Source organism: Oncorhynchus keta, chromosome 2 (assembly GCF_023373465.1).
Source record: "Oncorhynchus keta strain PuntledgeMale-10-30-2019 chromosome 2, Oket_V2, whole genome shotgun sequence".
Lineage (NCBI taxonomy): Eukaryota > Metazoa > Chordata > Actinopteri > Salmoniformes > Salmonidae > Oncorhynchus > Oncorhynchus keta.
In genome coordinates, this window is record NC_068422.1 from 55,891,129 (window position 1) to 55,905,011 (window position 13,883).

The window sequence follows — 13,883 nt, forward strand, 5'->3', positions numbered from 1 at the left end:
CTGGGCCCGTATTTATAAAGATCTAGGATCAAGTCACCCCCTGTCCATGTAATTGTATTAATTATGACAAATTCAGGCAAAACTGATCCTATATCAACACTCCTACTCTGAGATGCAGACCCTGAAAATTCACTGACCTTCTTGTTGGTCCATCTGTCCACCCACGTGCAAGCAGGGCGGTGAATCCCAGGCTAGTATATCGGAGATGTCCTGCAGCGAAAGTGCCTCTTCATTCCAGTCAGCCAGCCAAGGCTCCACACCAGAGATCTTGGTAGGGCTCGTCTACAATGCCACCACGGGCCGTCTCTCAGTGGAGATCATAAAAGGCAGTCACTTCAAAAATCTGGCTGCCAACAAGCCACCCAGTAAGTACACCAAGACATTCTTCTGGTTGCTTGTCAACACTTTGTCAATAATAGTCAGTGTCCAGTTTTCATTTAACGATTATGAGAGTCCTTGCTTTCAGATCTGGTCTCGGTCACATGAAGGACCAGAGTAGCACTGGATAGATCAAGTGAAGCAACATTGAATGAGGAATTGTCTTGTAACTAGCAGTAATATGTGTTTGTCAAGATCATACATTTCTGTGCAACTGTTGATTTAAGCAAAAAAAAGTGTGATGGGTCCACACTCAAAAAGATGTTGCATAAAGCTTACTTTTTACTGCACCAGGATAGCATACACAGACGTTTCGGCCTAACAGCATTCCTCAGTGTGTAGGTTATTTTTCAATCAGAAACAGCATTTATAGGTATGGCCCTTTATTTTGGGGATTCCTTTCCATCCCACCTTACAAGGCAGATATAGCACCTTCTTACACCACGTGTGAACAAATTGTCACGTGCATACCATAATCATCCAAAGTAATTATCAAATTATCCAAAATAAATTCCCAACCATATGGATTGACTATAAATTAAATGTCTGTTGACACATAGCACCATTGTCATCAGCAGTATATGCTGAATTGTATAAGCAATTTAGATTTTAGCTGCCATGTATAAAAAACTAAAGTCAAAAGTATACGCTTTGAGGAACCAATTTATGAGGATATTATTTTTTTTAAGTGATATTCAGTTTTTTAATAGAAATTACATCTACATAGAGTTGAAGTCGGAAGTTTACATACACCTAAATTCAAACTCAGTTTTTCACAATTACTGACATTTAATCCTAGTAAAAATGCCCTGTTTTAGGTCAGTTAGGATCACCACTTTATTTTAAAAATGTGAAATGTCAGAATAATAGTAGAGAGATTGATTTATTACAGCATATTCCCAGTGGGTAAGAAGTTTACATACAATCAATTAGTATTTGGTAGCATTGCCTTTAAATTGTTTAACTTTCAGGTAGCCTTCCACAAGCTCCCCACAATAAGTTGGGTACATTTTGGCCCATTTCTCCTGACTAAGCTTGTGTACCTGAGTCAGGGGCGGCAGGGTAGCCTAGTGGTTAGAGCTTGTGGAAGGCTACCTGAAAGTTAAACAATTTAAAGGCAATGCTACCAAATACTAATTGATTGTATGTAAACTTCTTACCAACTGGGAATATGCTGTAATAAGGTTGCAAGTTCAAACCCCCGAGCTGACAAGGTACAAATCTGTCGTTCTCCCCCTGAACAGGCAGTTAACCCACTGTTCCTAGGCTGTCATTGAAAATAAGAATTTGTTCTTAACTGACTTGCCTAGTTAAATAAAGGTTAAAAAAAAGGCTTGTTGGCCTCCTTGCCTGCACATGCTTTTTCAGTTCTGCCCATACATTTTCTATTGGATTGAGGTCAGGGCTTTGTGATGGCCACTCCAATACCTTGACTTTGTTGTCCTTAAGACATTTTGCCACAACTTTGTAAGTATTCTTGGGGTCGTTGTCCATTTGGAAGACCCATCTGCGACTAAGCTTTAACTTCCTGACTGATGTCTTGAGATGTTGCTTCAATATATCCACATAATTTTCCTCACTCATGATGCCATCTGTTTTGGGACGTGCACCAGTCCCCCTTGCAGCAAAGCACCCCCACAACATGATGCTGCCACCCCCGTGCTTCACGGTTGGGATGGTGTTCTTCAGCTTGCAAGCCTCTCCCTTTTTCCTCCAAACATAATGATGGTCATTATGGCCAAACCGTTCTATTTTTGTTTCATCAGACCAGAGGACATTTCTCCAAAAAGTACGATCTTTATCCCCATGTGCAGTTGCAAACCGTAGTCTGGCTATTTTATGGCGGTATTGAAGCGCTGACTTCTTCCTTGCGGCGGTATTTCAGGTTATGTCGAACTCGTTTTACTGTGGATATAGATAAGTTTCTACCTGTTTCCTCCAGCATCTTCACAAGGTCCTTTGCTGTTTTTTTGTTATTGATTTGCACTTTTTTGCACCAAAGTGCGTTCATCTCTAGGAGACAGAACACATCTTCTTTCTGAGCGTTTTGAAGGCTCCGTGGTCCCATGGTGTTTATACTTTTTGTTTGTACAGATGAACGTGGTACCTTCAGACTTTTGGAAATTGCTCCCAAGGATGAACCAGACTTGTGGAGGTCTGCAAAAAAGAATCTGATGTCTTTTGATTTTCCCATGATGTCAAGCAAAGATGCACTGAGTTTGAAGTTTGGCCTTGAAATACATCCACAGGTACACTTCCAATTGACTCAAATGATTTCAATTAGCCTATCAGAAGCTTCTAAAGCCATGACAATTTTCAGGAATTTTCCAAGTCACAGTCAACATAGTGCATGTAAACTTCTGACCAACTTGAATTATGATACAGGGAATTATAAGTGAAATAATCTGTCTGTTAACAATTGTTGGGAAAATGACTTGTGTCATGCACAAAGTAGATGTCCTAACCGACTTGCCAAAACTATAGTTTGTTAACAAGAAATGTATGGAGTGGCTGAAAAACGAGTTTTAATGACTCCAACCTAAGTGTATGTAATCTTCCGACTTCAACTCTACTTCCATGGTTGGTTAAATTGACTCTCCCCTTTAGCTGCCCTTAATTTATCAATTTTAAAACTTCCGAGTCTATATACAACAATATTATGAGCAACGCTCATGCCCTGCCCACCTGAGGATCTGACTTTTTCAGCCATCTATTTCCTGTGTTTGAGGGGTGCAAAATCCACATCTCGCTGGATTGATTGCTTTACTTTTACTCCTGTGACTCTTTCGTACTCTTGCTTGTGCCTTTCATTTTTCTCCGTTAACATTATGACCGTGGAATTGTTTGTAATGACCTGTCAGACAGCTTGTCTGTCAAAACGTTGGACATAAATATTTTTGCATCTGGCACTCCTTTATTTTTTAAGTGTTTCACTCCGCTCGCCAGCAGCTCGCCTAAATAGGTGTACGTTTCTTTCGCCTCTAGATTGTAATGACCTGTCAAACACTCCCTGGTAATGGCTGAAATGTGCTAAATGGAGTATATTGTCTTACCATTGAATTTATTAGAATGCAAAAGCTTTGTCGAAGATTTAACACTTGACACTTACATCAGAAGAAAGGTAATTTTATTTTTTATTATTAATACCGTTGTATTATTAATGCAAGTGTTTACAAATTAGATTACACACTCTTGAAAATGAACACTCGGATTATAGTGAGTGATATTATGTCTGATCTCGCAAACAATGTAAAGTATGTTTTGATAGGTGTAATCTTGAGCCAAGCGTGTAGAAGTTGTATTATTAATACAGTTGAAATGTTTACAAATTAGATTACACACTCTTGAAAATGAACACTCGGATTATAGTGAGTGATATTATGCCTGATCTCGCAAAACAATTTAAAATATGTTTAAATAGGTGTAACCTAGAGCCATGCGTGTTGATTTTTTGTCTGAGGGTATCCTGCTATTGAAACACTTGTTGAATAATGCAAGAAAACGTGAAAAAAATGTAACTTATGAGGCAGTCTAGACAGCGTAGGTGAGTGTACGTAGGGCAGGCAGAGCTAGGTATTACTACACTTTTGGAGCTAGAAACACAAACATTTAGCTGCACCTGCGATAACATCTACAAATCTGTGTACGCGACCAACATTTTTGCCTGAATAAGAGAACAGCATAAGTCCTCATAAGTCCTCAACTGGCAGTTTCATTAAATAGTACCTGGCCTTCTAGGCAGAGTTGCAAAGAAAAAGCCATATCTTAGACTGGTCAATAAAAATAACAGATTAAGATGGGCAAAAGAACACAGACACTGGACAGAGGAACTCTGCCTCGAAGGCCAGCATCCCGAAGTCTTCTCTTCACAGTTGACATTGAGACTGGTGTTTTGCGGGTACTATTTAAGGAAGCTGCCAGATGAGGACTTATGTTGTTCTCTTATTCAGGCAAAAATGTATCCAATGGATTACACATTTATTCATTGGATGGTTCTCTCATGGATTGAGTTCCCGCCTAAAAATATCTTGGCCCATTTTCCCGACAGCGATGGAATTTAGGCTTAGAGTGTTTTAACGATGCATCTTTCCTACAACTGCCAAAGATGTAATATGCATTTCCCAAAACAACACGCAGAGAGAACGTTTGATAAGTGCGTTGTTGAGGCATGTGTCGATACTGATAGGATCGACAGAAGGGCAGAGCTGCTCTCTGATCAGTGTTCTACCTTTCCAATCTTACCTTAATTAACTTTAGAATTATTCCACAATACTGTCGACGAATCAGCTCCTATAGAGATATAATCACCGATGGCTACAAATATTGAGGCGGCTTATTTTAATGATTGCCCTACAATAATGAACTAATTCAAGATGCTGCATCATTGCATACATTACACATCATTAATTATATTGAGCCAAAAATGTGACAGTAGTGTACAAATAGATAAATAAAACTCAATAAAATAAATTAACATTAAACTGATTTCAATATCCTTCAAATACACTGAGTAAACCAAACATTACAAACACCTTCCTAATATTCAGTTAAAAATCCTTTAACCTGTCTCCTCCCCTTTCATCTACACTCATTGAAGTGGATTTAACAAGAGACATCAATAAGGGATCATAGCTTTCACCTGGCTTCACCTGGCTACATACAATGTATTCGGGAAAGTATTTAGACCCCTTGACCTTTTCCACATTTTATTACGTTACAGCTTTATTCTAAAATATTTTTTCCTCATCAATCTACACCTCAAGGATGGTGCCAGGTTTCCTCCATTCAGACCAAAGTTTCAATCTTGATTTCATTAGACCAGAGGATCTTGTTTCTCATGGTCTTAAGAGTCCTTTGGGTACCTTTTAGGCAAACTCCAAGCGGGCAGTCATGTGTCTTTTACCGAGGAGTGGCTTCCGTCTAGCCACTCTACCATAAAGGCCTGAGTGCTGCAGAGATGGTTGTCCTTCTGGAAGTTTCTCCAATCTCCACAGAAGAACTCTGGAGCTCTGTCAGAGTGACCACTGGGTTCTTGGTCACCTCCATGACCAAGGCCCTTCTCCCCCGATTGCTCAGTTTGGTTGGGCGGCCAGCTCTAGTTAGAGTCTTGGTGGTTCCAGACTTCTTCCATTTATGATTGATGGAGTCTACTGTGTTCTTGGGGACCTTCAATGCTGCAGAAATGTGTTGGTACTCTTTCCCAGATCTGTGCCTCGACATAATCCTGTCTTGGAGCTCTAAGGACAATTCCTTCAATCTCATGGCTTGTTTTTGCTCTGACATGCACTGTCAACTGTGGGACCTTTTATAGACAGGTGTGTGCCTTTCCAAATCATGTACAATCAATTGAATTTACCACAGGTGGACCCAAATCAAGTTGTAGAAACATCTCAATGATGATCAATGAAAACAGGATCCACCTGAGCTCAATTTCGAGTCTCATAGCAAAGGGTACTTATTTAAATAATGTATTTCTTATTTTTATATGTAATAAATTTACAAACATTTCTAAAAACCTGTTTTTGCTTTGTCAGTATGTGGTATTGTGTGTAGATTGATGAGGATTTGTATTTAATTTGATCAATTTCAGAATAAGGCTGGAACGTAACAAAATGTGGAAAAGTCAAGGAAAGAGCAGATGTCCTTAATGTTTTGTATATTCAGTCTATGTATTTATCTTTTAATACACTCCTCTCGGTTTTGTTTTGAAGCATCCTCACTTGTTATGCAAAGAATGGTTTGTAGCTAGTTTTCCATATTTTCTAAAATCTGCATATTTTGTGTTTCCACCAAACAAACTTGTTGCAGATAAGAATCAGTGCGTGATGAGGTAGTGCACACAAAATGTACATTTTCGCCTACGTTTTAATATCCCGCAAAAAAGTTGAAATTTCAAAGTGTTTCCATCACATTTTACATTTACATTTACATTTAAGTCATTTAGCAGACGCTCTTATCCAGAGCGACTTACAAATTGGTGCATTCACCTTATGACATCCAGTGGAACAGCCACTTTACAATAGTGCATCTAAATATTTTTCATCTCTACCACTAGTTTTGTTACCAAAATTGTTGCTTTAAATAGTAAATGTGCCTACATCGTCTTGGCATGTGTGCTCTAGCCAACAACAGGTTTTTTATATGGTATGACTTTCCTTGCACAAAAACTGTGGATGCTAATGTATTACTGTAACATTCGTTCTGAAGTTATCAGCGGTCACAGAAAGACAAACATTTAGATTTTGTGTTTAGCGGAGATCTTGTGTGTAAAAGAAGGGCAAAAACGCATCTAACGACTTACTTAGCTATTTTAAGAGTGGTCTGAGGCAGTTGTTAAGTAACAAGCATTTTGAAGAGCAACTTTAGTAACGTTGGTGTTATAGTGTGGACGCTATATAAATAATTCCTACTGAATAGGTGGTGTACTTAACTGCAGTATAGTATTATTACTATCAAATCAAATCATATGTTATTAGTCACATGCTCCAAATACAATAGGTGTATACCTTACAGTGAAATGCTTACTTAAAAGCCCCTAACCAAGAATGCTGTTAAAAAATATGAATAAGAGTAAGCTATAAAAGCAACAAGTAGTTAAAGAGCAACAGTAAAATAACAATAGCAAGACTATATACAGGGGGTACTGGTACAGAGTCAATGTGCGGGGGCACCGGATAGTCGAGGTAAAAATTGCTATTCATGGGAGTATGGTTATTATGGACATTGGTGGTGACCTTTATATGCCTGTGATGTCATCACCCAGATTTGACACAGCATTAATGGGACTCTACCTCATGTTGAGTTGCGTATATCGCACTCCTGTTTTCTACCGTTTGTACATGGCTGTACCCCTTATTTTTGTAGTTTGCAAGTAAAGGCATTAAACATTGAAACGGGTGTGGATAATAATCCTCGTAAAGTTACCACAGATGGTTTTAGGAAACAGCTCGAAGATTTAACGATGCTCCTACAAAGGTTCTAACGATGAACGTAGCCTTAAGATGCTTTTGGGAATTCGGGCCCAGGGCATTTGGATTGACAAAAATGTAACTTTTAAAAATGCATACGGATTTAAAGCTTTTCTTTATACATCATGCCTTTCCCTTAACACCAGGAAGCAGAGTGTACAGCCAACCGTCCTGACAGTTCTCAACTATGGTGACACCATCTATCAGAATGCAGCAGCCACTACTCTAAAACCCTTAGATGCCGTTTACCACAGCGCTCTTTATCACAAGTGACAGGTTTACATGTTTCGTACACATTCTTGCATCCTGTATCAGAAGGTCGGAAGATCACTTCATGAATCCATTTTTGTTTATAAAGCTCTGCTGCACAAGCTTCCAGCTTATCTTGCCTCACTTTTAAGGTATAAAAATATGAGGCACCAAACCCGTTGACAGGGTTGATTAACTCTTGAAGTCCCACTAGTCTCCACGGAGCTAGGAAAAGTTTTGGAATGGCCTATAAGGCTCTTGATACCCTGGTGCCTCTACAGCAGTTTAGGACTCTGGTGATGAATGTGTTAAATGAGAGTTGTAATTGTTTTGATTGAGTATAAAAATGTATATGTATTGTTGAAATTGTGGTACTGAATTTGCAAATTGTTGTTTTAATTTGTATTTTATTGGAAATATCCATTGATATTGTTGAATTGTTGTCTTCAGGGCACAATTGTAAATGAGACCCTGGTCTCAATGGGTTCCACTGAATAAATAAAGGTTAGATAAAATAATGCAGTTGATTCCCGCTATTCGTTCATTCAAATCAAATCAAATTTTATTTGTCACATACACATGGTTAGCAGATGTTAATGCGAGTGTAGCGAAATACTAGATGAAAAGACAAAATTTGTAAAGATGTTCTGGCATTTAAAGCATACAACATTTTGGAAATGTTACATAATATAAAGCTTTCTATTTTCGCGTAACCAAAAGGCCTACTATTTAGAACCCAAGTACGGGTATTCGGACAAAACCAATATCCCTGCCTTCGCATTCAGGGTAAACGCTGTTTTTGAAGAACATACGGTATAAGTTATAGTTATTTTTGATTAATGTCAAAAAGAATGAACTTGAGTTTGACAATAATATTACCTACGTTTCAGGTTAGTGTGTCTTGGGTCACAGCCATCAAATTCCTTGCAAGATCATGTCATCGAGGGAACCCCCCACCTCTGAAAATTGACATTTCCTATTGTTTTATTATTATTATGCCACAATTGAAAATATTTAGTTCATATATATACCTCTTAAATTTCAGGAAATTATCAAATATGTAGGCCGTATGAAGTTGTCTGAGCACTACCTTGCTGCAAACATTCCCCCTGTTTTTACCCCCTTTTACCTTTCATCTCCCTTCCAACTCCCCAAAATGACCAGAGGCTCCAGCAAGTTTGTGTGATACTGATGACCTTCTGACCCTGTTTCTCTCTCCTGCTGTTGTTTGTGTTCCCACTTTCTCTCTTTGTTTTGTCTGCTCCTGAACTCTCTCACGCCAACTATTGACATCTTGGTCCATTGTTTCTCTTACTGCTTACCAACCCTTGTTGTCAGATGGGCTGTTCTGTTGCCTAAAACACTTGATAGGTGGCCAGGTTTATATTATCAGAGGTGAGTCTCTTTGGCTAACAAACTGAGGTGTCTGCCAGCTCCCAACTATCTCTCTCTCTCTCTCTCTCTCTCTCTCTCTCTCTCTCTCTCTCTCTCTCTCTCTCTCTCTCTCTCTCTCTCTCTCTCTCTCTGCACTGAGATGTAAGTTGACTAGGAAGTCGCAATGTATTCTCATGGATGCAGGTTGTCAGGCTGCCAATTTCAATGTCAATTCTTAGTGAATAATTGTGATTTGACAGTGGCACATCTAAGATGAGAAAACCTACAAAATGTACCAAAAAACCTACAGCTCACCATTATATTATATGTCACCCAACCACAAACGATAAAGATCACTGACTAGGACCAGATATAGGCAATACTTGGCCTTAATTTGTTAACCTTATCCTACTGCATATAACTCGGCAGGTAGCCAAGCGGTTAAGAATGTTGGGCCAGTAACTGAAAGGGCGCTGGTTTGAATCACTGAGCCGACGAGGTGAAAAATCTATCAATGTGCCCTTGAGCTAGTCACTTAACCCTAATTGCTCCTGTAAGTGGCTCTGGATAAAAATGACTCATCCATGAAGAACATTGGGTAGCACTTTGTAATAACTCCATGTAATAAAGCATTTGTTATGGATTTGTAAATTGTTTATTCATCATTTATTAATCATTACTCCATTCATAAGATTTAATTTAGGTCCTTGTAAACTATATAATAATCATTAGTTAAGTATTGTTGCATGACCTCATCTAAAGTGTGGGCTCTTTTATACTTTATAAGTACTTTATAAATGTTTTGAGTGACCAGTGTAATTTCTCACAAAAAGAGGGACATGCCCCTTATGGTCTACAAATAGCCTAGAACAGTGGTGGGCAACATACGGGAGAGGTTTGAGTAAAAACTTTATTTGGGGGGGGGGGGGTGATTATTTTGGGTTAGCAAAACACTACAGGCCACTCTTGAACGTCTAACACTAGATATAAAGTATGTAGGAATTATAATGACCCGTATGTTTTCAAGTAACTGCCCTTTTTTCTATGCCGCAAATTGATTTTGACTAAGAAATTGGTCGCAAAATAATTGGCCCTCCTTTGAATTTGGAAATCTCAATGTGGCCATCAAGCCAAAATCATTGCCCACCCCTGGCCTAGATCATATCATTGGTGAAAGAATAAGCACACAACACTGGATGTTAAAAGAAATATAGCAACAATTTTATATATCAACAACACTCAAAACATTTATAAAGTATGTATAACATATAAAAGCCCAAAAGTAAGATGAGGCCACATAACAATACTTAAAAGGTTGAGTAAATTAGAATTTTATCCGCAAATGTAGCAACATTTACATTTTACGGTGACTTGCAAAAGCATTCAGACCCCTTCTAGGTGGTGGGACTTGACAAACTATATGCTTTGGTTTTCGAGATGATCGATCTCCGTCTTTTTTTGGAAATGTCAATTCTTGCAATTTGTTTCAAAATATGTATTATTTATTAGTCTGCTAGTTGGACAGGCAAACGCCCTAGAGTACTAAACTGTGAACCAATCAAAACTCTGTATTATATATGGTACTATCTCTGCTGATCACGTCTGCCAATCACATTATCTGTATCTAAGGTACAGTAGTAGACAGCTGCCGACATCTCGAGATAGTTCTTTGTTCGACAAACTGCTATCAGGTAAAGTATACCAGAAGAAACGTGATACCATCATTGCAAGCCGTACATTTACTCCCAACATAGAACACTGCAACCTTAATAATATAGCTAGCTTACTAGTTAGCTAGCTAGTTACAACAAGTAGAACTGTTGCTTGCTAGCAGGAGCAGATAGCTTTATCACTAGCTAGCATGTCATTCCGGAAAAAAGTTACATTTTAGCTAACAGTTTATTTCAAGTAATAATTTAAGACTACAAAAATCTATAAGACAAGTAGTGTAAATCTAATACAGTCATCAAGGCAGGACCCATGTCATTCATACTGCCAAATAAAAAATGCCACATTATTATCCTTGTCAAAAGTTAGAGTCAGAGGATTGCAGAGCACCCTGCCTCAGACTGTCAGGATGTTCATTTTCTAGCTCACAAACACTCCTTTGCTGTGATGATTTATTTTATTCATTCTTTTATTTTTGTCTCACATGAAACAATATGTTGGAACATTGCTGCAGGGACTTGCTTCCAATCAGCCACAGGAGCATTAGTGAGGTCGGGCACTAATGTTGGGCGATTAGGCCTGGCTCACGGTCAGTGTTCCAATTCATCACAAAGGTGTTTGATGGGTTTGAGGTCAGGGCTCTGTGCAATTTCTGTATGGACCTCACTTTGTGCACGGTGGCATTGTCATGCTGAAACAGGAAAGGTCCTTCCTCAAACTGTTGTCACAAAGTTGGAAGCACAGAATCATCTAGAATGTCTTTGTATGCTGCAGCATTAAGATTTCCCTTCATTGGAACTAAGGGACTGAGCCCGAACCATGAAAAACAGCCCCAGACCATTATTCCTAATTCACCAAACTTTACAGTTAACACTATGCACTGGGGCAGGTAGCGTTCTCCTGGCATCCGTTCTCCAAAACCAGATTCATCCATTGGACAGCCAGATGGTGAAGCGTGAATCGTCACTCCAGAGAACGCATTTCCACTATTCCAGAGTCCAATGACGGCGAGCTTTACACCACTCCAGTCAACGCTTGTCATTGTGCATTGGTGATCTTAGGCTTGTGTGCTGCTGCTCGGCCATGGAAACCCATTTCATGAAGCTCCCGACGAACAGTTATTGTACTCATGTTGCTTCCAGAGGCCGTTTGGAACTCAGAGTGAGTTTTGCAACCAAGGACAGATGATTTTTACTCACTACTCGTTTCAGAACTGCGGTCCCGTTCCGTGAGTTTGTGTGGCCTACCATTTCGTGGCTGAGATGTTGCTCCCGCAGAGATGGTTGTCCTTCTGGAAAGTTCTCCCATCTCCACAGAGGAACTCTGGAGCCCAGCCCTTCTTCCACAATTACTCAGTTTGACCGGGTGGCAAGCTCTAAGAAGAGTCTTGGTGGTTCTAAACTTCCATTTCAGAATGCTGGAGGCCCCTGTAATGGCCGTTGGTGGAAGAAGTTGAGGACCAAGGTGCAGCGTGGTACGTATTCGTCATTTTAATGGTAAAGCTGAACAATATGCAACAAAAGAACAACTGAAACAGCTCCGTCAGGTGCGAAACACACTAAACAGAAAATAACTACACACACCACACAGGTGGGAAAGGCTACCTAAGTATGGTTCTCAATCAGAGACAACGATAGACAGCTGTGCCTCGTCACAGTCCTGTCTCGGAGCTCTACAGACAATTGCTTCAACCTCATGGCTTGGTTTAAAGCGTCTGAATACATTTTTTATTTTTACTACATTTGCAAAGATGTCTAAAAACGTGTTTTCGCTTTGTCCTTATGGGGTATTGTTGGTAGATTGATGAGGATTCTTTTTTATTTAATAAATGTTAGAATAAGGCTGTTACACAACAAAATGGTGAAAAGGGGAACGGGTCTGAATACATTCCAAATGCACTGTATGCAGCTGTCATTTTTAAACATCCATTCTAGCATACATGACATACACACATCTACGTGCTTTTATATGGGTTTCTATGCAAAGTGTATGATTGAATAGGGGGCTCCTGAGTGGCACAGTGGTCTAAGGCACCGCGTCTCAGTGCACAAGGCATCACTACAGAGCCCGGTTTGATTCCAGGCTGTATCACAACCGGTTCACAATTGACCCAGCATTTTCCGGGTTTGGCCGGGGTAGGCCATCATTGTAAATTATTAATTTGTTCTTAACTGACTTAACTGGTTAAATAAAATACTGTTTCTTTAAGGTATAGCAGTTGATTGGTTCCAAGGTTAGCAGTTTGGCAAATTTGCCTGAGCAGATAGTGTTGAAATATACTTTTTATGAGAAAATGTGCAAGAATTGAAGGTGCCAACACATTTTTGTCATCATAAGAATGTTTTGCTGTCATATAAAGAAAATCTGCTCCTCCCTCAACAGGGATTGATCAACTTCAAGTTTCCGGCTTCGGCCGACCATCTATTGGATTTCTTCACATTTTATTGTGTTACAAAGTGGGATTAAAATTAATTGAATTTTATTTTTGGGGAAGATATATATATATACAGTTGAAGTCGGAAGTTTACATACATTTAGGTTGTAGTCATTAAAACTATTCTAAGTTATTCAACCACTCAACACATTTCTTGTTAATAAACTGTAGATTTGGCAAGTCGGGTTAGGACATCTACTTTGTGCATGACACAAGTAATTTTTTCCAAAATTGTTTACAGATTATTTCACTTGTAATTCACTAAATCACAATTCCACTGTGTCAGAAGCTTACTTTACACTAAGTTGACTGTGCCTTTAAACAGCTTGGAAAATTCCAGAAAATGATGTCATGGCTTAAGAAGCTTCTGATAGGCTAATTGACATCATTTGAGTCAATTGGAGGTGTACCTGTGGATGTATTTCAAGGCCTACCTTCGAACTCTGTGCCTCTTTGCTTGACATCATGGGAAAATCAAAAAAGAAATCAGTCAAGACCTCAGAAAAAAAATTATAGACCTCCACAAGTCTGTTTCATCCCTGGGAGCAATTTCTAAACTCCTGAAGGTACCACGTTCATCTGTACAAACAATAGTAAGCTAGTATAAACACCATGGACCACGCAGCTGTCATACCGCTCAGGAAGGAGATACGTTCTGTCTCCTAGAGATGAACATACTTTGGTGCGAAATGTGCAAATCAATCCCAGAACAACAGCAAAGGACCTTGTGAAGATGCTGGCGAAAACAGGTACAAAAGTTTCTATATCCATAGTGAAACGAGTCTTATGTTGACATAACCTGAAAGGCCGCT

General features: G+C 39.2%; 1 protein-coding gene across 3 annotated transcripts in view; it reads left to right on the forward strand.

The window, feature by feature from the left end:
- Positions 1 to 13,883, forward strand: part of LOC118402606 (synaptotagmin-14) — a 150,256-nt gene that overhangs the window by 126,070 nt on the left and 10,303 nt on the right. Inside the window, exons 8-9 of one of the 3 annotated variants that reach the window (XM_035800791.2) lie at positions 173 to 365; positions 7,493 to 8,347. In XM_035800791.2, the coding sequence (XP_035656684.1) occupies positions 173 to 365; positions 7,493 to 7,521 (222 nt within the window). In that variant the 3' untranslated portion in view covers positions 7,522 to 8,347. Of the gene's footprint in view, positions 1 to 172; positions 366 to 7,492; positions 8,348 to 13,883 lie in introns of those variants that run through there. The other 2 variants (XM_035800781.2, XM_035800788.2) reach the window with 2 other exon arrangements.